Consider the following 26,852-nt stretch of genomic DNA (forward strand, 5'->3'; position numbering starts at 1 on the left):
CTATCTGCCATCTTGTATATATCTGTAAATGTGTTTTGCTTATTTTTGGAGAGAAATCACTGATTGCTATTTGATTGATTGTTTTATTTTTTTGGTTGCTGAGTTCTGTATCTCTCACCAAGGCACCTCTGGGAGTAACCTTAGACTGCGCTACCTCTCCTCCCTGATAGACAGATCTTCAAATGGGTACTGCTTTCCAGTGTTTATTTCCACAGAACAGGGGTTCCTGGAAGATAGAATTGAAAAAGTCTGGTTGTTAAAATTGAAACCCTGTGACTTCTGGTTGCCCAGGGACCTCTATTTTATCACCACATTTCAGAAATATTTGTTAAACAATTATTCTGACGTATGCTTGACATTTTTTCTTTATAGTTTTTTCTACTCCTTTCTTTTTCTTTTCTCTTTCTTCTCCTCCCGTTAGCTTTTATCTTCTTGGTGCTTAACTGCTTCTCAGACTTTTTTAAGCTGCGATACTCCTGAGCAAACTCGCAGTAAGTGATATTGAAATGCTGGTGGTGCAGGAACCTCCTATTATTTAAGTTAAGGAAATCATACAGTGACAGAGGAGAACAATATAAAGTAATGGTGTTGCAACCAATGACACAAGAGCAGAAGCGTACATTGTGTTGCAAGTTTGATAAAAGCAGCAACTTAGGAAAAATCATGGTGTGATATAGAAGTATCGCTTGTGATGCAATAGGGGAAGTGGTGTTTGAACAAAAAATCAAGCAATGGCCAAGAGGTATGGCCCTTGTGGCAAGCCAAGAGTTAAAAATGTTGTGTGGAGGTATATAATACATGGTATTTATGAACACAGACTTTGGACAACCTCAGTTCTTCAATATTTGACTCACCCCACCACCAACAGCCCATCCAACAATAACTTGTCTGCAGGGGAAAAATTCTGTATTGTTCATACATATCCCCTGTGGGACGGAGACGTTCGTAGCGTTGGGGCATCCATAGACAATAATGTGATGAACCAGATTCTCGTTGCCTTTTTGTATGGCCGGCTCAAACTGTGAAGGGGAAAGATACATGTTACACTTCAGATATGGCTCTCAGTTGCTTGTAAGATTATATATAATTTATTCACTGCCAGTGGAGTTCTTTACTAGTCACAACTTTTCCTGTTTTTTCCTGAGACTCGTTTATGTGTCCAATACAGAGATCATTGACAAGAGTGATTTTCAGGCTATTTACACACATGAAATACATTTCCAAACAAATTAACTTAAATCTAATCCTGCTGCTTTATGGTTATCCAAAAAATCTAATTTATATTTGAAACTTGTAGATAAAAAGTAACTACATTTGTATGAACCTGTGGGCTTTCCACTCACTCCAGTTTATTTAGGCAAGCCTTGCTCATTGGAGGATCATTACAAATTTTAATGTCAGTCTGTACAGTGGCAATTCTTCACTGGACTGAAGTCTGGTCCACTGTTAAATAGGCATTGAGCTAACTCATTCAGATAATTAATTAGAGCTATATTAGTATATTTACTGACACCCTCAAGCTTCTATTCCATTTTAAGCCTTCAGCATTGTTTTGCAGTTAATAAACATGTTAGGAGTGCCTTGATAGATACACCCTTGAGTGTTTTGCAGAACCTTTTTAATGGCCACATTTCTTAATATCTAAAAGTAAAAATAATTCTGGGTCATTCATGTTTTTCCTGATGTGTATTCCTTGAGACAGAGCTCACAACCCACCAATGATAAATTCCATTTCTTCTGGAGATCCATAATGAATATGCATAATAAAATCACATATAATATATTTGCATACTTGCTAGCCATCCTGCACACCATACTGGGATTTACTATTTATTAATTAAACTAGTAAACGCAATATCCCATCCATTTGTCTCTAGATTATTAATTATCTATTTGTTTTTCCTTTTGAATAGTAGGAATTTGAAGTAGGCCTGGCCAGAGTTCATGGAGCTGCTCTAAGCAAAACTCTGCAAACAGCCCAAAAACCTCCACCTCAGATCCACCAGAGGCGGAGTGCGGTACATCATGTTATTGGAACTATTCATGCACATTTTAAATTATGATTGACTACTCCCCCTTATGATTATCAATGCTCATATTTATATCCACCCATGATTGTGCAATGATGCAATGTCTCCTTACAAAATTCGTGTTGTTCTCTTCTTGTAACTTTTATGATACAGTGTATCGAAATAAAGATTAAAATGAAAACATCATGTTATTCCTGCAGATTTGTAGCACCAAGAGATTCTCCCCCGCAGTAAAACAAGCACAAGTGACATCACGCAGAGCACCCCGCTTCTTGCTGCAGCACGATAGATATTCTACTTGAGCGGCAGCTTCCTCAATGCGAGCAACAGTTGCCTCAATGCGAGCAGAATCTTTCGCAATATGAGCGGTAGTGCCCTCCCACGACCGCCTGTGTTCAGAAGTCTAGCGGGGCGGTGGTCTGTGGAACGTTTTCTCAACTTAACATTGGCAAGCTGAGCAAACAAAAAACTCCACGCTGCGTAGTTTTTTTTCGGCAAAACTCTACAAACCAAACAGGTGGAGTGGGATTCTTCACCAACCCCTAGTTTTAAGTTGCATTGTTTGTGACCCTATGCCCATCAGCATTGATGATTGTTAATATATAGTTATGTTTCTTTGCTTCCAAATACCTAATTGTTCTGAGAATGTATACAGTTTCTTCTCATTATATAAGGCCACGGGGGGCTCTTCTTCCCTTAAGGGAAGACTGTATTGTTATTACCATATGTCCCTGGGTAATATTCCTGGACCTCTTGTAGTATTGGACAACTCTCCTCAATTAATAGTGTGAAAAGGAACACAACCTTGCACCACTCTTTCCTTCCTTTTTGGTGAAGTAAACTATTTATCACATTAATCACGTTTTTTGTACTGTGTTTTTACTTTGTATAACATATTTTTAACAATATTTTTAACCACTTTGTATATGTATAGCATACTTTTATGATTTTAATTAATCGAATAAAGTGGTTTGACTGACTGACACATTAATCAGGTTCACCTTGGCTGCATCCATACTAGTTTTGCTAGAGTCAGCCATTGTTTTTTTCTGTGAATATCACTAAATGCTGTTATTCCCAACAGGTTTTAGAGATTGAATGGATTGGTTTCAGAGTCCATATTTTACCACTATCATTTGCCTATTATAGCACTAGATGCTGCTATATGTGCAATGTGGATGCTAAAGACCAAGGTACGATCTAACTTTATAAACATGCCTGGTCATGACGTTGGTGGTGTATAGTCAGGTAAACCACTAGTATCAAGCAATATAATGGTCAATTACAAGAATGCCAATCATTACAATGTTCTAAATTCTAAAATGATGAACATGGCACATGGGTTAACAAGGCAATGAACTCTACTGAGTAAACAGAAAGTTACCTTAATGATTTGATGCTTCACTTGCACCTGAGGCAGCGGTAGGTATGCACAGCCATATGTCGTGTCAGTAGATGGCACAGGAAACTAAAAATTGGACATGAGGAAAAAAGATAATGTAAGGGCACAGTTTGTAATACCCTGATGGAGGATCCTTTCAATAAGAATTATTCTAGAACAAACCTTTTCAAGTGTCTGTTGACAGTAATCAGAAAAAATAGCTTTACTCCCTAGCTTTACATGTGTGTCCCTTGCTTAAAAAAATTAGTGAAAATCAACCCATTCACCAGTACAGAGGCAGGGTTCAAATATGTGCCTGGAGGAATGCTTACACCTTCAGAATGTTAAAATACCTAATTATGGGCCATATGTATCAAACCTTTTGCGAATCGCAAAGGCCATAATTCGCAGAATTTCTGCCTTTGCTAATCGCAAACAGCCTTTTTGCATGTTTTGGGATGTATGAAATATTCCCAAAATAAGGAATGACAAATATTTGCGATTCCTTATTTTGCCGTAGCATTTAAGGAATCGCAATTTTGCGATTCCTTAAATGCTATGTATGTAGCATTTTTGGGTTCGAATTCTGGTTAAGAATTTGCTAATTATCACCAACTTGTAGTTGATGGTAACTTGCGAATTCTTCAAAAAATGCACAATTTGGCATTTTTGAAGGTGGCATGTGATGCACACACATGCCCATAGGGCATGTATGTGCGCAATATGCACAAACGTGTACATTTCAGGGGTACAGCAGGGTGTCTTTGAGACACCCCTGCACCCTTGAAATAATTCTCCAATTGCGATTAGCAAATTGCGAATTCGCAATTTGAGAATTATTTCGCAATCATTCCAATGGGCCTCCTGGCCCATAGGAATGCATTGGAAATTATTCCTTAATTGCGAGTTCGCAAAATGCGAATTCGCAAATAAGGAAGATTAAGGAATCACAAAAAAATAGCGATTTTCTTCATACATACCATTTTGCGATTCCTAAATAGCGATTCCTTAAAAATCGCTATTTAGGAATCGCAAAAGGGTTTGTTGATACATATGGCCCTATGAGCAGTAATATTGCTTAAGGAACTTCCAAACACCTGCTCAAGGAGTCTTCAAAACTGGCCATGTTAAAGACCACAATCAGGTGGAATAAATTGATCCATCTACCAGCAAAGCAGGTTCTTCACCATTCACTTGAAAGCAAGGAACCAATTCTAATTAAAAACTAAAACTTCCAAAAGTTCTTGTGTGCTTAAAGAGCCTTTTCAGTGATTGAATTTGTGCATGTGATGGGCCAAATACAAGTCAATGGGAAGATGTATGAGTACATAGATACACTCTATTTGAGTGGAGGGCGTGGAGACCGGCACCAGAACGCCCAGGGCGTTGCCGGCAGCACATGGGGCGGAGCTGATCTTGAACTCCGCTCCCTTTATATCCCATGTGTCAACGAACGCGCAGCGGGCGAGCGCAGCGGGCGCGCCGATGGCACGCCGAAGGCGCGCCTAAGGCAAGCCCGTCTGCGCCCGTCCGCGCCTGTCCCGCGCCCAGCGCCGGTCACTATGCCCAAACCGACCTGGCAGAACGCCGCAGCTGGTCCAGAGAAAGCCTCTTGGAACTCAGACCCCTTTCAAGCGACAATCACATAAGGTATAACCCAGTGCTGGCTAAACAACGGTACACATGCCCTACCTGTCAATTTTCCCTTGCCGTAACTCCTAGGTATAACGGTGGGGACGCCAGCAAGAGTAGCTCTCCCACTCCACTGCCTCTGGCTGTAAAGGCCTGTTTAATCAATTGCCGCTCCTTACCTAAGCATGCTAGCGACATTTGGCTTTCTCTTACAACTAACGCCTGGGACCTGATGTTTCTCACTGAAACGTGGACCAAAGACGTTTCACATCCGGATATTGCCCTTGCAGTCCCTTCTGATTATCAATTCGTGGGACTGAATAGACCTGGCCCTAAAGCAGGGGGGGGGAATAGCTATTATTCTCAGATCCCACTGGAAAATAGCTTCTAGAAAATTAGACAATTTGGGATCCATAGAAGCAATGTATTTTAGCATCTCGGAGGCAGCTCGTCTGATCTGTGCAGGGGTACTCATTTACAACCCTCCCAGCACCCCTCCCATCCATATGACAGATCTCCTAACGATCTCAGCTGACCTTTCCCTGAAACACCCTCACTTCATTGTCCTGGGGGATTTTAATGTACACGCCGATGATAGTAATTGCGCAAAGGCGTGCTCCCTGTTGGATACAATGGAGGGCATTAATCTCTGTCAGAAAGTCATTGGCCCTACACACACGGCCGGTCACACGCTGGACCTTATTTTCTCTAATCTTCCCTCTCTCTCCACATTGACTCCTCTCCCCGTGACCTGGTCGGACCACTTTATTATTCCTTTTAATCTTAGTTTCCCTCCTATGGTAACCCCGGTCTGTAGGATGGAGAGGACGGGAAGAAAGTGGTTCAAAGTAACGCTGGAGGAGTTTGAACCTGCCTTAGCCAAACTGAACTGGCAACCCTCCACTAACATTGATGAGGATGTCGCCAATTTGAATCAATGTTTGACGGTGGCCCTTGAAAACATCGCCCCTCTCACTGTTCTTTCCTCAGCCAGAACCAAACCTTCTGCCCCTTGGTTCTCCCAGCTGCTGAGGGAAGAAAAAAGTAAATGTAAAAGACTGGAACGCCTTTGGCGGCGTTCCTATGACCCAGCCGCCAAACTATTGTATAGGGTGGCACTGAAAAAGTTTCACAAACTTAAACAAACTATTATGAGGGAGTATTTTTCCAATAAAATCAAATCGGCAGACAACTCGGCTAAGGTACTCTTTCAAGTGGTGAAAGACTTCACCAATCCCGCAGCCCTTCTGCGTAAAACAGAACCTTGCCAAGAACTCTGCGATAATCTGTCTGATTATTTTCATGAGAAAATTGCCCTCATCTATGCCTCATTTAAGGCAGTAAATAATTCAGACATAGCATGCCTACCGCCCAGTGATCTTACGCCCAAGGTCAGTGGGCTTAGGGCGTTTAAACCTATCACCTTGGATACGGCAATGAAGAAACTTCAACTTTGTAAATCTGGTTCACCCTTAGACCTTATGCCCGCTCAAGTCTTCTCCACAGTCGCCCCTGCGATTATTCAGCCTCTCCTGTCTATATGGAACTCTTCTCTGGCTTCGGGCCAATTCCCGGAGACCTGGAAGCAGGCAACTCTTGTTCCTTTGCTTAAAAAATCTGATGCTGACCCTGCTGTGCTCAGTAACTATCGGCCGATATCTCTCCTACCTAAACCGGCCAAAGTGTTGGAAAAAATTGTGCAAGAACAACTTTCGGACTTTGTCGAAAGCAATGGTCTGTTACACGATTCACAATCCGGCTTTAGGACCGGTTACAGCACGGAGACGGCCCTTTTGGAGGTGGCGGAGACCGTGCGCGAGACTGTGGACAGGGGAGAGGTAGCCATGCTTGTGCTCCTCGACCTATCCGCAGCCTTTGACACGGTCTCCCATGCCATTCTCCTGAGTAGACTACAAGAGCTAGGAATTGGTGGCCCTCCACTTGCCTGGATTTCTTCCTTTCTTACTGATCGCACTCAACAAGTCTGGTGCCATCCTTTCTGGTCGAAGGACAGGAAACCGCTAGGCTGTGGCGTGCCCCAAGGATCTGCCCTCAGCCCTCTCTTTTTTAATATTTACGTGGCACCTTTGGCAAAGCTGATTGAATCTCTGGGGGTTAGAGTAATATCCTACGCTGACGATACGCAGCTTATTGTCTCCCTCCGAGATAACTCACTTGTTGGCTCTGAAATTTTTAAAATCTGTCTCTCCAATATTGTGGCCTGGATGACCGCCAACACGCTAAAACTTAATACCGACAAGACGGAGGTGCTGTTTTTCAATCAAACTGTCCCGTGGTCGCCTTCCATCTGGTGGCCACAGGAACTTAACCCCCCTCCTATTCCGGTAAAAGTGGCTCGCAATCTTGGAGTCCAATTTGACAATGATCTATCTTTTAAAACTCACATCCAGAAAGTCACTTCAGCATGCTTCGGGAAACTTCACATGATAAAGAAAATTTCCCCCTTCCTCCCGACGGAAGCGCTGAAGACTGTGATACATGCCCTGATCACTTCGCATTTGGATTATGCGAATGGCCTGTTTGTGGGACTACCAGCGTACATCCTCCATAGGCTGCAGATTGTGCAGAACGCCGCTGCTAGGTTGATCTGCAAAGTCCCTTATCGACATTCTATCTCCCCCCACTTGAAGAAATTACATTGGCTCCCGATCACGGCCCGTGTCAAGTTTAAGGCCCTGGTCCTTGCTTTTAGGGCTCTCAACGGAAAAGGCCCAAAATATTTGAAGCAAAGATTAAAACCAGTCCACTCCTCCCTTAACCTCAGGTCTAACCATCTGCATCTTCTACTTACCCCTAGATTCCGTCTAGTAAGAAAGGGTGGCAGAGCATTTGCGGTGGTAGTGTCAAAACTCTGGAACTCACTCCCCATCAGCCTTCGGCTCATTGACGTCGAGTCTCAATTCAGGGGCAAACTGAAAACCTTTCTCTTTGCGGGTCAATAAAAATTTCTCTCCCCTGAGCTGCATTCCTCAGCGCCGGGACACCCCCGTTGGGGGTAGCTGTGCGCTTAATAAATGTCTAAATAATAATAATAATAAATACATGACAAAGTAGCGGAATAAATGAATGGATGAGTTTACATGCAACCCTTACTACATACAGTTGTGTCCCTTACTACATACAGTTGTGTCACTGACATATTCAGCCAGCTCCTTGCTTTTGACTCAATAGCATTTTACATGCATTGCATGTAGATGTAGCACATAGCCTTTATGTTTATGTATCTGCCAGTAAAAACATAGAAACAAGCAGTGATACTGTTACTTCCTACCTGCATATATCTAAACCTAAAGCCGATATCATGAGATAAATTTCATTAAGAACTGTTTGGGAGATATATTATAAGTGTGAGAAAACAGGTCACTAGATGTGTGGGCTGCACAAGTAATGGGTCCACATTGGCCCTACAATGGGAACTAAACACCACTTGTAGCGCTTGACTCTCTCACGGTCAGGGTAACATCTATCGGCATGTTATGTCCCATTTTGAGGCTAATTCTTCAAAGAATAAAGTCAGAACATCTGGAAGATTTTATCATGTGCGATAATTATTGTGCAGGACTCTGGGTCCCTTGTAATGAGGCCCTCTTACTTACCCATAACTAAAGAGGAAATGTTTCTGCCTATCGAGTTGGCTAAAACGACTCCAAATCTCAATTTTCCAAACCAACCTATTTGTACTAGGTCGCTTTGGAAAATTATTTATTGGTTGAAAAAAATCTGATCACAAAAATTGGAGGAGTATTTTGCAAGCAGTAAATAGCACATCTGGAGCACAGTCCTGCACACACTCAAGACAGACCTTGATACTCTTTAATGCAGCCAGTGCTTACGTTGAGCCAGTTGTTTCTGTTGCTCAGCACCGGCACGTAATCATCAGCACTGATGCTTTTCATGAGCACCAGTTAAGGACACAATAATTTATGGTAAGCATGGGGCGATTAAGTGATTTGCCCAAAATCACAGGATGTGGAGCCAGACACCGAGACTCCAACTTGGTTCCCCAACTCCGAAGTCAGCAGCTCTGGCCATTACACCACATCCTCTCCCAACTTTCAGAGATAGTAGTTGGTTATGTTTTAGGTAGCGCTAAGAGGAGAAATGCGCATGTGGCAGCTGCCACCTGACGTGAGCACTGGCACTTTCACAAATTAACCACTGAAGTCAGCAGTAGAAGGACTCAAATCATCCTTTCAAAAGACTCTGAACCAAAGTGCTCCTGATTGAGACAGACATGAGTATAGGGAATACAGCCCTCAAATCAAGACCACAAATCTGGTACAGACAATAATACCATCCAATCATGAGCATGTGTCTGAACATAGGTTCACTACAAACATGTGGTATATTGTGTAAACAATAGGTCTGCCTAGAGACAGTGGAAATAGAACCTAAGATTGTCCTTTAGTGCGTCATGATTCTTCTGCAATGACGCAAATGCTGCCATGGATGAGCACATGTGCACACATAGTGGCCATCTTGGAATGGGATAAAAGATGGCTAGTTTGGGAGCACGTATCCATCCAAACAATGGAAGCACGTGTATCGAGATGAAAGTTATACGACATTCAAACCACTGGCAATGGCCACAAGCCAGCACCGATCTTTGAAGGGAAGACCTGTTAACTTTAAAATGGTTCCTTGTTAGTGCATGTGGAATACTTCAGTTGCAAACTGATCTATTTCTTTGGTGACCCAAACATCCCTACACATGTCCTATGGACAGTTTTAAAGGCAATCGCCTATAATTGATACCTAAGATCCCATCCTATCAAACACACAATGTCTAAGGATCAAAGCCCAACAAACACGGCCTCTTTAAGATATACTATACCACAGATACACATACATAATTAAATAAACATTCTATTTTTTAAATGCTCACGTTGGTCATTTTTAGGACGTGGGTAAAGGTCGGAACCGGATCAGGCTGTGGGACGGGTGTTTCTGACAGCAGCTGGACAGACGCCTGGAAATGTTGATTCGATCCATGGTACTGAAGGTTGTCGGTTTTCCCGAAGGCAGCGATGATGCGCTGGGTGTTTGCCTGTAGAGGGGGGAAGATAGACGCCATTATGTTACTTAAACTTTTCATTTGCATTCTGCCTATGTTATTTCATATTGATACTGAATTTAAGAACAGCCATGGTTTCAGGAATTGCAGTTTCTAGATACTGCAGAATCCCCAAGTGTCCGATCTGATATGTCTTGAACTTTAAATGTCTTCATTCTTTCTCAATATTATTCAAAGTCAGTTTCCTGATTAAGGGGCGCTGGCATAACATAACGTGTATTTGTAAAGCACCTTTGCTATCGTCTTGGCGCTACATAGCAGGTTGGAATTGGCAGTAGAGCAGCATTCAAAAACAGGTGCCCAGTGAATGCCAAGCTCCGCCCCAGGCCACAATTACACTGCAGAAAAATTAAGAAAATGTTGTGGAAACCAACCTTAGGTATTTTATTGGGTATTATGGGGCATCTGGATCAAAGGTAATCTAGCCTATACCTCTCAGAATCTTGGGGCACTGCAATTAGTGGCATCAGCCACATGACAGCACCGCTTCATATCCTGGAGTGATGACGGATTGGCCCCCGCTACTCATCGGGGACATTTAATGGTCTTGCTTGCAACAGGATATTGGGGCTTATTTACGAGACCAGTGCCCCGTTGGTACGTCACTTTTTCCCATATTAAAAGTGACGCACGGACAGCTCAACAGGCTTGTGAATAGGCCCCATTGTTTTTGGATGCCGTAAAAGACCGGACATCCTTTGATATTATTGGTGTGAGTTACTGCTTGGTTTCAGGCGGTTTGATGTCAATGTAAATGTAAATTGATTGTGTTGCACCTTTATTGGATATAAACTATCCTAAATATTCTTTGACATGATTATCCCCTTGGATATAGGTTTTTAAACATTAACTTCAGTGGGGCAATATTTTGCAGCATTTAGTTAAGACACAATTTATCGATCTTAAAGATTTTGTGCACTCCCCCTGTTTTCAGTATCGGACTACTGCCTCTGCGTTTTCATATAGTTCTCTGATAAATGAGATTATGAATGCGTCCACGGCCAATGACTCTGTGATCGACCACAATTTATTGTGGCTCATGCGGTCAAAGGCCGCTGACAGATCCATAAATGCCAAAATTAGCTGCCCCTGTTTTGTAACTGTGAATATTGTGGCAATTTGGCATGGTTGAAGCACTGGTCTATTGTGCCCCTCTCCTCCCTGAAGCCGAATTGGGCTTCAGCAAGTATTCTGTTCTCAAATGCCCACTCCCCCAGCCAATTTACTAGCAGTCTGGCCATTGACTTTGCTGTGCTGTCCAGTAGAGAGATTGGGCGGTAGTTAGCCGGATCTGCGCCGCTCCCCTCCTTATGGATTGAGACTATGACGGACTGTCTACAATACGGCAGAAGGCCGGCTTTAGCTTTGGCATTCAATGCTGTTGTGAAGACCGGTACTCAGAGAGGTGTATTAGTTGTAAAGACATCCAGTGGGACACCATCTGGCCCAGGTGCCCTCAGCACTGGTCATTGATTTAAAGCTAGTTCTACTTCATCTATGGAGAACTCCAGTGCTGGTGGAGTCCTTGAATATGGCTCAGGTAGCTCTAGCATTTTGGGTGTTTGATCATGGAATATTTTTGGGAAATTGCTTATCCTTGTGGCCGCATCTATGTGGAGGTCCAGTGATGGCCCACTCTCTTCCTGGAAAAGAGGCACTATTAACTACTTTCCAGAAAGATTTGCTGTCTTTGGAAATAGAAGCTGATCTCAGGTTTTCCCAGGCTGTGTTAGCTATCACCCTTTTTCTTTATTGCCTTGCAGATTTATAAGCAGAACTGAGGCTTCTGATAAGATTTTGACCTCTAGGTTGCGATTTGAGAGCTTTATGAAGTTCCGCTAATGATCGGGATCAATTTTTTCCAAACCACCTTTGTTGTGAGGGTGTTTTTGGGGATATTTGACAAGTAAGGTGCTCCTTTATGGAAGTTAGATTTCTGCTAAATGCTTCCATGGTTTGGTTAACCTTGGAAGGTAAGTTCAAACATAGAAAGATCTCCTTATATGAGGAGGACACTATTTTCAGTAACAATTTTTTGGGTCCAATGTTCTCCCATTTTAAAGTGTAGCCTTTTTTCCTGCCTAGTGTTGGTTTGGGTAAGCAATTGGTGCCTAGTCTTTTGGGTGAGTGCCAGCTAAATGTAAAATGCAGAAAGGAGTGATCACTGAATTCAGATGGTGTGACCTCAAAGTTCTTAACGTTTCTGCATCAGGATATAGGGAACAAAATGAATCAATACTTGAGGACCCCCCTGCCCGATGAATCATTGCCGCCATTTGTCCTGTGATAGGGCATTTTGGATTAACAATTTCCAAGTGCCATGCCATCAGTAAGCTATTTAGGGAGTTGCCATAGTTAAGATGGTTGAAATGAGTCAGGGGGTGACCCTTTCCATCAATAACCCCACATATGTTAGTGTTAGTGTGATTACAAGTGTGAGAGTTAAAATCCCTGACCCATATAATAAATGAACAAACAATAGGAGGAGTACCACCACAAGACCTGTCAGGGTCTCAAAACATGGGGAGAGGAAGTACAAGAAAGGGAATTAACCTTTCTTAAGAAGACCCCTCACTCACCAACCTAGTTGGTGACATGCTTCATCTGAATGCTGTCTGGGTGTGTTGCGACACCTGATTACAGTAGAGCAGGTTGTTTTGTTGTGTGAATGTAAGTGAAAAAGTGAGTTAGAAATTGTCCTGATGTAGCTCGTTGTAAAAAAAATTATATTGGAGCTACAGGGCAATGTTAAAAAGTTGTTTAGATACTTGCATAGGTTAAATTAACCACCAGTATCTGTCTGGGGTGAAGAAATAGTGCAAAAAAAGGTCTACATGTTTCACACGCTAAGGTGTACCCAACCCTCGGTCACAGTAACCTAACCGTGTACTTTCAGTTGGTGTCCTTTCGTCCACTGTGGGAAAGGAAAAAACCTGCAGAGATAAAAATACAATCACAAGCATACAATTTACGTGCCTGCAACGTAGTGTCTAGATGGTCGAGTACTCCATTCTCTCCCAGTATGGTGTACTACGTAAGCGTGACAAATACACATTTAGTAGTGTCTGTCTCCTTAGTAGAGAGACTGTAATCAATTTTTAGTTTGCGCATCAATATTAACGTGACTGATTAAATTTCAGAGGTATAGTAAAACAAGCACTCTAAGGTTTGTCGGCTATAGTGCACGATATAATGCGGTTTCAGTCATCAACTCACATGATATCAATTGAAAACCAGTGAGTGTACTTTATCACACAACTTTCATACATCTTTAAAAGTGGGTGATTACGCTCTCGTATCATCCGCACGGGCGTAATCAATATTGCATGCATGCCAGTTAGCAGTGCGTCATTATATGAGGTACCAAAAGATCAAAGGGGTTTAAAAAGGACGGTGCTTACTCAAATTCACAGCGTTGTGTGCCTCATGGGAGTCGGGGTCGTGACGCTAACTCCTTTGACACAATCTGAGTTGTGGAGATAGTGGTGAGTATGGATATCACAAAAAGAGGTTCTAAGTACTGAAGTGTTGAGTACTCAGTGTGCCCTGGTTAGACACCTGCCATTCCGCCTAGTTCTTGACCGCTGCCCCCCATGGTAACTGCACCGGATCGACTCTGCTGCTGAAATGCAGATCGCTTCCTGGTGGGTGTGGCCACGGGGTCACGTGGTCTGCAAGATTCATATTGAATGAGCTAAACCCTTTTTCCACCAACTATGGAAACACTAAAAGACTTTACCAGGTGGATCAACACCTGCGACCAAAACCTGAGGTTCACAAACACCATTGACTCAGACATGATGATATTTCTGGATATCACTATTACCAAGGAGAACGGCTGGTTAGAGACCAAGACTTACCACAAACCAAGTGCTAGGAACAACTTACTCAGGTTCGAGATCTTCCATCCGAGACCTCTGAGAGAGAATTTGCCGTATGGCCAATACCTGAGGCTACACCACAAGACCTGACAGGTCTTGTGGTGGTACTCCTCCTATTGTTTGTTCATTTTACGGCCAAGGGGACCAGGAGTATTCCCCTCCACATAGTGCAAATCCCTTTCTCTCTCCTGTTGTTTTCCATATAATAAATGGCCATCTGGTATAACTAGAAAGCAAGCCCTCCATTGTGTGTCCCAGTTCTTCTACAACCTCTGCTGGATTTATGAAGTTGTTGTTGTACAAATGTATTAATACTAAATCAGGATTTTTCCGTTCCCTCGCTACTATGATGTGAAAATAATTAGAGCTGTTAACAAATACTATTTTGTCAAACACGAGTGTGTTGACCATGAGTGCTATTAGACTCCATTTGGCTCTACCATTGATAGCAGGGATGGCTTGCGTGAAAAAAAATGCGATAGCAATTTAGAAAAAAAGGTTTCTGTGCCCATGTCTACCTCAAACAAATTATGCTGATGTCACTCAGCTCTGATTCCCACACTGAACAGCCTTTTTCCTTTCTAAAGCCAGCTATATTCCATGAGATGAGTGAAATAGCTCCTTCGTCAGGTTGGAATGAAAACTCCCCCCTAGGGGCAGATGATGGTGGGGATAGTGGATCGTGTAAGGCCTATATGCTAGTAGGTGAGCTACCCATCCTGGTGGGTCTTCCTGTCACGAGTTGTTTTCCCTCTGCCTCAGAGTCTTAAATGCTGGGTGGGGATAGTGGATTAAGGAGGGGCAGAGTCAATCACAGGTGTCCAAATCTTCAAGTGCAGCATATCTGTTTCCAAACAATGGGTGGTATTCAAATAACTGGGGAATTAAGGTTGGGTTATTAGCTGCCACGAGTACCACATTATTAGTCGTGATTTTGAGTTGAGGTAATGGTTTGTAGAAGAAACCTAGCGGAACTGTGAAGATCTGGGATTGTATGGTGGGAGCTGATGGTAATTGTCATAGTAGGTACCTCACCAGACCGTGTTTGTCGAAATTAAGAACAATGCAGTTGTTGTTAATTAATTTTGGGCCATGACCCACCCAAGGTAGAGTCACAATAGGGCCAGGGTCCATAAGATCAGGCGTGAGAAGGTCGATGGAGGAATCAGTGCTTTTTGACCTGTAGTGCAAATTAGGCTCTATTTTCTGCCTTTTAGATTGCAACGAGTCGCAGATCCTACCTATTTTCTCTGCAAAATAGTGAAGGAGTTTGTCAGCAAGTTCCTCAGAAAGTACAATGGTTGATCCAGCAAGTGAGCATTCAATGTTAGAAGCTTCCTTAGAGGTGTTCTCTGCAGCTGTAACCTACTAGGAGCAAAATTCAGCTTTTGCAGATGCTATGGTTTTTTCATATTTAAATAGTTCCTGTTTTAAATTAAAACTTAAGACTTAAAGGGATAGTCAGTGCACCACATCACTTCCTAAATTCCTACACCATTCTTTGCCCACAGAGAGTTCAGTGGTGTATCAAGGTGTGATCTGTCTGGCTCATTTTGAACTGATTTTTTTTAAGTGCAGAACCACATCCAGTTAAGGTTTAATCTAGCAAGAATAGTGATTGTAGCTGTTGTCTAAGGATGAGCTTAAGAATAGAAATTTTGCTCCAAAGGTGTTTTATTAATGGTGCCAAATAGCTAGATAAGTCCTGAGAACAGTCACATTTTAGATTCAAAATAACAAGATAAGCATTGACCAGCCGTGAGGTAGGGTTTCCATACTGTCTGTAGATTTTTCTGAATCATAAATAAAATCTAATGTGTGGCTCTTGTTGTGCTTGTGGACGCTGGGCATTCTAAAAGAGCTCCATGGAGGCCATGCCTTCAATGAAAGTGGAAATGGAATTAGAGGGAGAGGATGTTTCAAATCACAGTTTAAAGTCCCCCATCATAAACAAATTAGACTGAGCCAAACCCAGAGGCAGTATAAAGTCAAGGAGAGAATTGACCATATAACACATTTCTTGTTTTTTTGCATTTTGGGACCCGTTTGCTGTTTGCTCCACGGACTTTGCCCTTTTGCCCTTGGATATTTGTGTGGGAGCCTTTTCACTCTCTGAACCCCCTCTCTGGACCCCCACACCTCATTGGACCCGCTCCGCGGGTCCCGCATCATTCCTGAAGCCTGAGGGGAACTGCTGCTTCAAGTGCTAATTGGGGAGTTCAGGGCTGCTGCCGGGCTGCGAGCGAAGACCGGGACTACAGATCCCAGGAGTCCCCGGTCGGCCAATCACTATCATCTGGCCCGCTCTCCCTGCAAGCGCCGCCCCCAACTCACAGGTGGAGTTAAAAACGTTTCCCTTCACTCTCCTCTGTGGGACCCGTTTGCTGTTTGCTCCACGGACTTTGCCCTTTTGCCGTTGGATATTTGTGTGGGAGCCTTTTCACTCTCTGGACCCCCACACCTCGCCGGACCCACTCCGCGGGTCCCGCATCGTTCCTGAAGCCTGAGGGGAACTGCTGCTTCAAGTGCTAGTTGGGGAGTTCAGGGCTGCTGCCGGGCTGCGAACGAAGACCGGGACTACAGATCCCAGGAGTCCCCGGTCGGCCAATAACCATCATCTGGCCCGCTCTCCCTGCAAGCGCCGCCCCCAACTCACAGGTGGAGTTAAAAACGTTCCCCTTCACTCTCCTCTGTGGGACCCGTTTGCTGTTTGCTCCACGGACTTTGCCCTTTTGCCCTTGGATATCTGTGTGGGAGCCTTTTCACTCTCTGGACCCCCACACCTCGCCGGACCCGCTCCGCGGGTCCCGCATCGTTCCTGAAGCCTGAGGGGAACTGCTGCTTCAAGTGCTAGTTGGGGAGTTCAGGGCTGCTGCCAGGCTGCGAGCGAAGACCGGGACTACAGATCCCAGGAGTCCCCGGTCGGCCAATCACCATCATCTGGCCCGCTCTCCCTGCAAGCGCCGCCCCCAACTCACAGGTGGAGTTCCTTTTTTCTACTTAGTCCAGCCCTGTGACGCGAACGCGGGACGCTCGCGGATGGAGGCGCGGGCGAAGACCGGGCAAAGAGCGGGCCGTTTGAGGCCGTTCGAGGACGGCAGAGGACGGCCCTGGCCCACACCCCCTGCCTGCAGACTCCTGTAAAAGAAAGAAACGATGTGTACCAGGGAAACCAGGAGTAAATCTTCCTTGGCTGCGGCTGGAGCCGCAAAAGGTACCATCGACAACTATTTTGTCAAAGCTGGATCACTCTTGATTGAGGAAATAGAGGTCCTGGAGAGAAGAATTTCCCAGGAAATAGATTGGGTCAGGAGATCTTCAGTGGGACCATTGGCACAAGCTAGAACTCCAGAGGGGAGATCAGAACCTATAAATAATGCATCGAAGGATAGGGGGGCTAATTACTTATCGAGCGATTTAACCACCAACCCAGACTTTACACTAGAGGCTCCGAGTGACCTTGACGACATGAGCCTAATGGCCCTGCCCAAAGCCCAAATACCCCATAACGTACCTGCAATCCCACCCCCGATTCTTGAATCAAACATAGTCCAAGTTATTAACAAAGAGATTAACTCTGAGCTAACTAGGGGCACCAGGGAAGGCGCCATCCAGAAAAAGAGAAAGGCGGGATCAAACAAGAAGGCAGTAGGACAAAAGCCCCAAAATCCAAGTTACCAAAGGGAAATGTTACTAACATCACCAACATCGACATTAGTCAGAACACCCCTAGTATAACAATTTCACCTTCGGCCCCCACGCATATAGCTGAATCGGCTGATTTAAATAACATCGTAGTGGAAGATTCCAGAGACGATATTACACTGGCTGATATAGGCGCACTCCTTAAGTCATTATTGAGCCCCCTTGAAGCTCGTTTAATTAAGATCGAAGCTAGGTTGGTCAATATTGAAAAGTCTACCGTCCAACTAGCAGACTTAATGAAACTTGAACTGAAAGGAGGTAAGGGGGACATAGACCCAAAATGCGCAAAAGGAACTGCGTCCACAACAATTCCAAATAAAAAGGCCCCGACTTTAGCCATTCAGGAGCCCCAACCCACACCACTCCAAAAGAAGACCCCCAAATCTCACCCTAACCCTAACACAAACACTGCCCCTCTAACGACCCAGCAGTCTTCGCTTCCAGCTCCCACTACTCTTCCCCCATCCAAAGACCCAGTCACAACCCAGATCACACCTCAGACTGAATTAACTCTCTCGGGGAAGAAATCCACCATTCCCCGCAAATCGAAACCTGTGAATCTTCCACCAGAGGCGTCCCCTTATACTGTGATTTTGACAGGGGTCCCTGAACTAAAACCTGCGACACAAAAACCAATCCCCTCCCTTAAAAATAAAGTCATTAGTTGGTTGTCTATTAATAGACCGCTCCCACATGGCATAACTAGTGACATCATCATGGTAAGGCGGGCCCCGTGGGTGGGACATTCTAGGAAAACAATTAGAGGAGACTGCGTCCTGGTCACTTTCAGAGAGCCAAACACAGCTTCTTACATCTCTACATGGCCCTCTGATGACCAAGGCAGTAACATCCAAGTCCTCCCGCTCTCGTTTTTCTATCCTTCGAGTTTGTATAATTCGGAGGATCAAAGATGGGGGCTACATCAGGAAATGCTGGACGACTGGGGGAGTCGCTGCAGGGATAGAAGGGATCCTTACTATCAGAAATACTGAGTCCCTGATCACGTCTTACCATACGGGGAGGAGGCAGGATGGGAGTACAAAGCTGGGAGGAGGGGTGGAGGAGGGGGAATTGGGAGAGGATTTCTAGGGCCGCATAGAATGCACTACCCAGCCCAATTCCCAACCTACAACAGATATAGTAGCCTAGAAATGGTTGACTGACAATTCAACTTACAAGGAAGAGAGTCCCCCCCAACCACCATGACAGGGAAGAGCACATCCCCAGAAAGATCACAATCTACAGGAGCACACAGGGAATTAACACCTCACCACATAACAGAGCCTCCCTTAGTGGACATATCTGAGACTAATTCTAACAACATTTTGGACCAGGGGAAACTGCCGCCTCTTCCATGGGTCATCCACGAGACTAATGGCTCTAAGGCCCCAAATACAGGGCCACCTAATAGCAAACCATCATCCATGACAATAATTTCATGGAATATTGCTGGGTTGGCCAATAAAATCGATAATTTGGAGTGGGTTTCTGTGGTATTTAAGTCAGGAACACAGGAAACGCTGTCATTGAAGTTTGTAGTTTATTACAGCTTACAGAGAACACAACGACACAAGTGAACACCAGGCTTCAACTCCCGAGTCTTAACATTCTACTCGTAGCCCTAGAACCCTCAAAGTGGAGGGTTCTATCTACAGGTGCCAGTGAGGCACAGTACAGAACACTACAGTTTCCTTTATCAATTCAAAGAGTGTATGTCTCTTTCAGGAAACTTGGGCTAGAGAAGAACTCATACCACAAGGTTATGCAGTATTCTCCAAATCAGCCAAGTGGGGGGGTCGGGGTGGACCGTCAGGAGGGCTGGCAACTTGGGTAGCTTCAGACCTGGGCTGCCAGGCCAGATGTATGGCGACAGGTTCTGAGGACATCTTGGCTGTCCTCCTTGAGTGGCCCAACTCCACGAAATTGGTGGTAGTCAATGTGTACTCGAGGCCCGTACCCACATCACAAGAATCTACTACTATAGAGGAGCTTTCGGCTTTCTTAGCTAGTATCCCAGGGGAACTCCACTGTATAGTGGGCGCTGACTTAAATTCGCACTTTGAACCATTACCAGGCCTTCGTGATGGATCCTCCTTTGAAGAAGACTCACGATGGCTAATCCCGACCACGGTGGCGCCCCCACCCAGAGCTTGGACCCCTCTCGCATTGCAGATAACCGCCCTTATTCTAAACCAGGGTTTAAGGGCCTGCAATGGGCGCTGCAAATCAGACATGCCCAGCAAACATACCTATAATAAACCAGGTAGCGAATCGCGACTTGACTATATTCTTGTCAAATTACCGCTGTGGTCTCAAATCATTGATTTTAAGATTACCGAGAGATGGGATAGCGACCACAACGCCTTGGAGCTTGAATATGCTTTGCCAGCAAAAGAGGATACAGCCCCCGCTCCTAGTAACAATAAGTCAGGCCTGCTCTTGGTAAATAACCGGAGAAGAGTAAGGTGGGAGAAACTGGCTACTCGCAGCAATAAGCTACCAAAATTGTATGCCAGAATCACCCCACTCTTAGAGAGCGCATTTTACACCGGGCCGAAAATAGAAGAAGAGGGTAACAAGGAAAAGTTGGCTCAGATTCATGTAGATTTAATTAGTACCTTGGAGCTGGACCTTTTCTCCAAACAAGATGGAAAAACCGGCCCAACAACTAAGAGGACATGGTACAATGCTACATGTAGGGACGCAAAAACTAAATTGCTTTTAGCAATAAAGGAGCATAAACCTAGGGAGGAAATTCAATCCTGGAGAAGGGCCTACAGGAAACTCCTGGTGAATGCCAGGGTCGAGTGGGACAAACAATACTGGGAAGAACTAGCAAGAACACTAACCATCAGAGATTCCTGTAAATTTTGGAGAATAGTGGCCAATGGAACAGAGGATTCATCCTCGGCTATTGAACCGAATATAGCTCCCAGTACATGGCAGAACCACTTCCAGTCACTGTACTCAATAGAGGAGGGGGCACTCACCATATTAGCCAACAGGATAGTACCAGATTCCAAAGGGGAGCGATTTACAGAAAAAGAGGTGAGGGTAGCTATAGCTGGGTTAACAACAGGGAAAGCCCCAGGCCTTGACGGGGTACCAGGCGATCTATTCAAGCAGGAACCTGGGATATGGGCCCCTTACCTTATGCTCATATTTAATGCTGTCTTGGGGGGGATGGAGGTCCCCTATACTTGGCTGGGGGCAGAGGTGGTCCCTATCTTCAAGAAGGGATCCCCTCTGCTCCCATCCAATTATCGTCCGATCAGTCTTATTGACGTATTCCAAAAGCTTTTTGGGAGACTGATCTTAGATAGGCTACAGAACTGGATTGAAGAGATGGAGATTTTGACTCCTTACCAGGCGGGATTTAGGCAAGGGGTGTCCACAACCGATCAAATTTTCAGGTTGAACCTGTTATATTGGAAAACAGCACTAATCGAGGGCGGCACTTTGTACACAGTCTTTGTGGACTTACGTGCCGCTTTCGATTTGGTTCCAAGAGCGAGACTATGGCAGGTTATGGAGGAGATGAATGTCCCGGGAGACATTTTGGCAATCCTCATGAGACTACACCACAACAACGGCATTTTGAACTTGTCCCCCTAAAATCAAGAGTGAAAGTACCATACAAATCTCATGCTTTCTTAGGAAGTAAGAAATAATGGGAGCAGAATTTTGTCCTAAGGTGAAAACTTTTGAGGACCCTTTCTTAATCAGATCAAGAAGCTCCACTCCATCATAGGTGTGTGTGCAAAAAAGTACTTTCTTGCAGTCAGAGGGCAATCAGGTGGGAGGGACTGGTAGTGCAAGGCTTAGCCCTTTTGGATCAACTCGATCACCCAACGGACCATACCCCTCAGTGGAAGGTGGTGTTGTTGAGGGGAGAGACAATAGAATAAGGGGAATTTAGCGGGACTAATGTGTTTTTGCTAGTGATGGTGAAGCCCTGCTGGGAGGTGGTTCTGTTTCACTAGGATTACCTGAAGGGTACAGGGATTGCTTCTGTATGACTTTGCAGTTATTGGCTAAAACTAGCTTGGCAAATCTGTGATGGTCTTTGGGGTGTTTGGGTGCATCAATAAACAGAAACTGGCTGAAGGGTAGTCTTCAGATCCTAGACGCCACTTCAGGATGACCAGCGGGTCTGAGAAGAACTTCTGCTTTAACCATCTGCAATAGGATTCGGACCCTGGAAACTAAGAAGGGGACTTTTTATGTACTTACTTTCAAAAGCTGAGGAGTTTTGTTGGTGAAGCACTCTGGCGTTAAAGATGTGAACTGATGCCAGCACACCAGTTAGCACACTGTATTCCCTTATATCATCATATCTAGATCAGAGGAAGTCAAGACTGATACCACATGGATGCACCTGGTAACACAGGAGAGCTTTTGCTAGAGAAAAAAGTTTCTGAACCAAACTGGCATCTTCAGGAAATTCATAAGGTGAAGACTATGCAGGTAGAATTGTCAAATCTTTGGAAGTGTGTTAAATTGTTCAGTAAATGTAACTTTCACAAACACATTTACAGAGAAACATTGCATCAATATGCCCTTTTCACACAATCAGCAATTTTAAGTGTACATCTTATCTATCAACTTGGTAAATGTGTACTGCAGTATCTATCACATAAGCCCACATGAAGGAATGCATGCTGATGGTCATGATGTCACTGTACATCAAAAGGAACTATTGCGCTGTCTTTAATCCCTTAACAGTCTAATCCTTGCAGAATACGTTTTTAGTTGTGAATGCTATCAGTTTTTTCAACTCAGTCTGTCTTGGTAGGAATTGTGCCAGGTTTGAAGTGTGACTGGAACAATAAATCTTCCAGACTATTGTATTTTTGTGGAGAAAATTTCCTAAGCTGCTGTTTCTGGCTTTGTGCTCTTCTCTTAGTATGCATCTCCAAAGCTTCCAATTTTCAGCAGAAACAGATGAAGTCCTCACAGCAGCCGCTATTCATAAGGATGCAACTACTTATGTAATCATGTACAGTGTAATGTTTAAGATCCACAAGGTGGGCAATTCTTTTACAGAGAATGCCTGGTTAAGGTGTGCGCATCATCTGTAGAATAGTGGCTTAGCATGTCTGTTGAGTAAATAATAAGAAAATATTTGGGGGAGTTGAGCCCTGTAGACTGAGGAAGCAGTGCACATAATGGTAGTTGTGTTTTAATGGTCAGCATAAGCAGTGTTAGAAGTCTCCTTCTATGGAGCCTATACAGGTGGTGATGCCTGGCTGGGTATTTTGAATAATTTCACTGTGTAGCATGCAATCTTTCCACCTAATAACTCTCAGGCTGATCAGCAGGGGTGTAGGGATTTACAGGAGTCACCTATTTGCTTCTTTTAATCATTGGTTTTAGAGTGCCAAGCACTGCACAAAGAAGTGTCTCTGAAACAATTCCATGGTCTGATGAATCATTAAATACTTTAGATTTCCCATGAATTTTGATCAGCATGGTAACTAAATCTAGGATAACAATTCAGATAAAACATTTGCAGAGAGTAAGCTGCAATGCTAGGAACTTTTCACTTCGGATGCTGGGCTCTTGGGAAAATTCGGCTCAAACAGTGATAGGTGCCTCCACCTTTTCATGTGGGACAGACTTCTAAACCACATAGAGAGTCTGACAGGCATGTTGATGCCACAGGAAACAGGCAATGACTGAGATGTTCTTCTTGGCTTTTTTTCAAGATCATGTTCTGTGCACTATTTAAAATTCAAAGGGTGGAGAGAATTCTATGACCAGTACATCATGGGGGATATTGACATGAAAGCCATATACATTTTTACCATCTACTTTTTCTGGGCCTCTATCAACTGTATATTATCCATCCTGTTCCTAACCTCTAAGTCGAATGGTTTGTACTGGGCATTTGCAGTAAAAAATTTACTGCAACCGCACCATTTGTGGTTAAGCAAATTACAGTAAATGCACAAAAATAACTGAATGCGAGTTAAAAGTCTAAAAGTGGGGGGTTGGTGGTCTAGGAAGTAGAGGCGCCCTGCTGCTACTGTGTGTAGTGTGATGAATGCCTGTAAGTACGGCGCCAAAAGGTAGAGGAAACACCCTATAACCTCTATGTGTGTGACGGAGAAATCCTGCACACAGTAATGAACCAAAGTCCTGTACACACGTATAAGTGTGCACAGGACTTTGGTTCATAACTGCATGCGAGTGTCTGTTATGCACACTGCTTTTTTGTAATTCCACGTAATCTTTCTGTCAATTTGCGTAAATAGGCACAGACAAATTCTACAAACTTGGCACACTCCGAACACAGAAGGGGAGATGTATTAAACTTTGTCAAATTAATACATTTTGTACTGGAGTACTCTTCCATTACAAAATCTATGCTTAACATCACACACGCACCCTTGCACTGTGGTGCACAATGTGTGTGTGTGTGTTGACACAGGACACTCTAAAGTAAAGCAGCACAGAGGGAGCAACACAAAACACTGTATCTTAGTAGATATGGCACTCCTCAAATTTTGATGCAACTCATCAAGGAAGCTTTCATTCCAATCTGATCTAATATTTGATCTTATGGTAAAAGCTTAAACAATCAGGACTGCAGCAACCCCAGTTCACTCTGTCTTTAATAAAAAAAACACTCAAAACAATAACTAGGACCATTTGGCCAAAGACAAACTTGATATAATGTGATACCTGTTCACTTACATTGATCTTCAGAGATAATTTTTAAATGCAATTAGGCATGCTCATCATGATTAGCATATTACATATTACATATTGTTCATGATTCTTTAACTAAATGGAATGATACTGTACTTTATTTAGGTTTGTATATTATCTACTACCACAAGATGAGACTAGGCTGAAACCTTGAAGGGTCATGTCTAAGTGGCTGCACTTTGTCATTAATATTTGGCTGGAACCCTCAACTACAAGACATTGTTTGTGATGATTATTCCAATGCCAACCAGTAGACTCAAAATTACAAGACAACATGAACACAAAATCACCATCATCAACATCAGATTGACATGATATTTTCATCTCATTTTTCCAAGCTTAGAGATTGCTTTCATCATGGCACAGGGGAAATGCTTTAATGATCACATTCGTCTTAAGTCAATCCTGATCATACAAGCGCCTATATGGATTCAACATACTGCAATTGGTGAAAATCACGAATCCCACACCCAAACCATCACCACTTACTGTGACATCGACATCATCTGGGTCGCATGTTCTGAATTTGCGGGTGTACCTCATAGTGGTACTTGTCTCATTTTCAGTCACAGAAATGAGCCTGAAGTTCTGCATCGGATCCAATATTGGCTTAATATGCCCAATCGCATGGTAGTCCTGAAATGAAATACAATTTGCCGATTATTCATCAGTGCATAGATATCCCTTTCTTGGTTTTGAGTGATAGTACAGATGCCTTTGCAAATATATTTTTATTAGGTTGTTGGAGATGAATGGAGTACATAATAGCATTACATAATATTTAAGTGAGTGTAATTGGATTTTATTATAAAAGCTAATATCACTATTAAGAGATATGGAAAGGTATATTGTATGTTATGTTGTGTTTTTAATGTTCTCTGTGCACACGACCTGATTCGCCTACTTTGATCAGCCAAGCTCATAATGTGACATGTTGGTAAATGACTGAAAAGATAGATGTCAGTCAGTAAGAGTGGGCTGAGCCGAGAGGATGGTGCTTCTGGTGGAGTCTTCTAAGTAGCCTGTAACCTCATCAATATACCTACACCCTTTTAACCTATGCGGACAGGGTACGTTACTCCTGCTTACGAGGAAGGAATATGCCACTATAACAGTAACCTATCAATGCAGCCCAACATGACATGTTTAAGACATTTCTGTACACAAAATCTATTGCTAAGAAACTCAAGCATTATCACTACAAGCTCTGAAACTCATAATCATCACTAATTAACAATAAATAAAATAGGCAGATCCAATCATGTGTTGAACTAGAGAGCTGTCACCACCTTCAGTGGCAAAAAGTCATGGGGAAAAATATATCATCCCACACCAATCAAACGTCTCTGTTCGTAACATACCAATATGTTTCCAAGTTGCGCCGCACAGATACTGTGAAACAAAACATTCAAGATGGCATTCTCTGCATATTAGAAGCATCATTGATTGTCTTGGGTTATTAGCAGGCTTTCATGTGTTGGCCTACCTAAGCTTGTTAAAATTCTTGACCAAGGCATGTATCTTTAAAAAAATGTCTACTTTGGTCTGCTACTCTCCAATCCAAGCAATCACTGAGTTTAGGCTAATCCTCCTCCAAACTAACTATGATCACATGTATCACGACCATCTGCTGGAAAGGATATCACAGCACTTCCCACCATCTATCTCAGTGGTATGTAGACTTCAACCTGGGGTCCTTATCCTGAGGGAATTACCACACAGATAAGTACCACACATTTATTTTTATTATTACTTTACAATGCTGCACTTTATTATGCAGGTAAGTATGTTTTTTTTTTAAATGGCATAAAAGCAATGTTTTTTAAGAAACAGGGATGCATGGGTTATGTGATGGGTAAGAGTTCAGGGTGGTATGGGTTTTAAGGGGGTGTTTAGGGTGCAGGGGTGGATAAGGAACATGTTAGAAAGGTTTGTAAAGGGGTTTTAATGTTATGGGATGTCTAAGGGTATGGGGTAGTAATGGATGTGTAGGGTGTTTTGCATTCAAAGATGGATTGCGGTAAAATGAAGTGAGGGTTGTTTAAATTGCACACAGATGCAAAAGGAACTAAGGTTTTTTTGGGGTTTCTTTGTGGGTAGAGATAAAGGGAGCTAAGAGATTTTTAAGGTTAAGTTGAGAAAAAAAGTAACAGTGAGGTAAGGGATTAAAAAAGCAGCGGTATATACATTTATGTAATTTTTTATGTACGTCGCTGAGGTTAAAGTGATGTTACAGTTAGGTGAAAAGGTCAGTTAAAACATAATGGTTTAAACTACCAAAACCTCAGAAATTCTCCACAGTGTGGGGTAATGGTTAAAAAAAGTAATAGTGAGGTAAGGGATTAAATCCAAAGCATTATATATCATATCTGTGAAATACCAGAAATGACCCAAGATTACACCTATTTAGTGGA

The 26,852-nt window shown here is 43.3% G+C and overlaps 1 protein-coding gene across 1 annotated transcript in view; it reads right to left on the reverse strand.

Annotated features, from left to right (window-relative positions):
* LOC144770847 (putative DBH-like monooxygenase protein 2) overlaps window positions 1-26,852 on the reverse strand; it is a 125,140-nt gene that overhangs the window by 87,509 nt on the left and 10,779 nt on the right. The window contains exons 2-5 of the mRNA XM_078655627.1: window positions 24,928-25,074; window positions 9,950-10,111; window positions 3,415-3,498; window positions 855-1,019 (exon numbers count right to left, since the gene is read on the reverse strand). Coding sequence (XP_078511753.1) covers window positions 855-1,019; window positions 3,415-3,498; window positions 9,950-10,111; window positions 24,928-25,074 — 558 coding nt within the window. The remainder of the gene's footprint in view (window positions 1-854; window positions 1,020-3,414; window positions 3,499-9,949; window positions 10,112-24,927; window positions 25,075-26,852) is intronic.

This window comes from Lissotriton helveticus, chromosome 7, assembly GCF_964261635.1.
Source record: "Lissotriton helveticus chromosome 7, aLisHel1.1, whole genome shotgun sequence".
Lineage (NCBI taxonomy): Eukaryota > Metazoa > Chordata > Amphibia > Caudata > Salamandridae > Lissotriton > Lissotriton helveticus.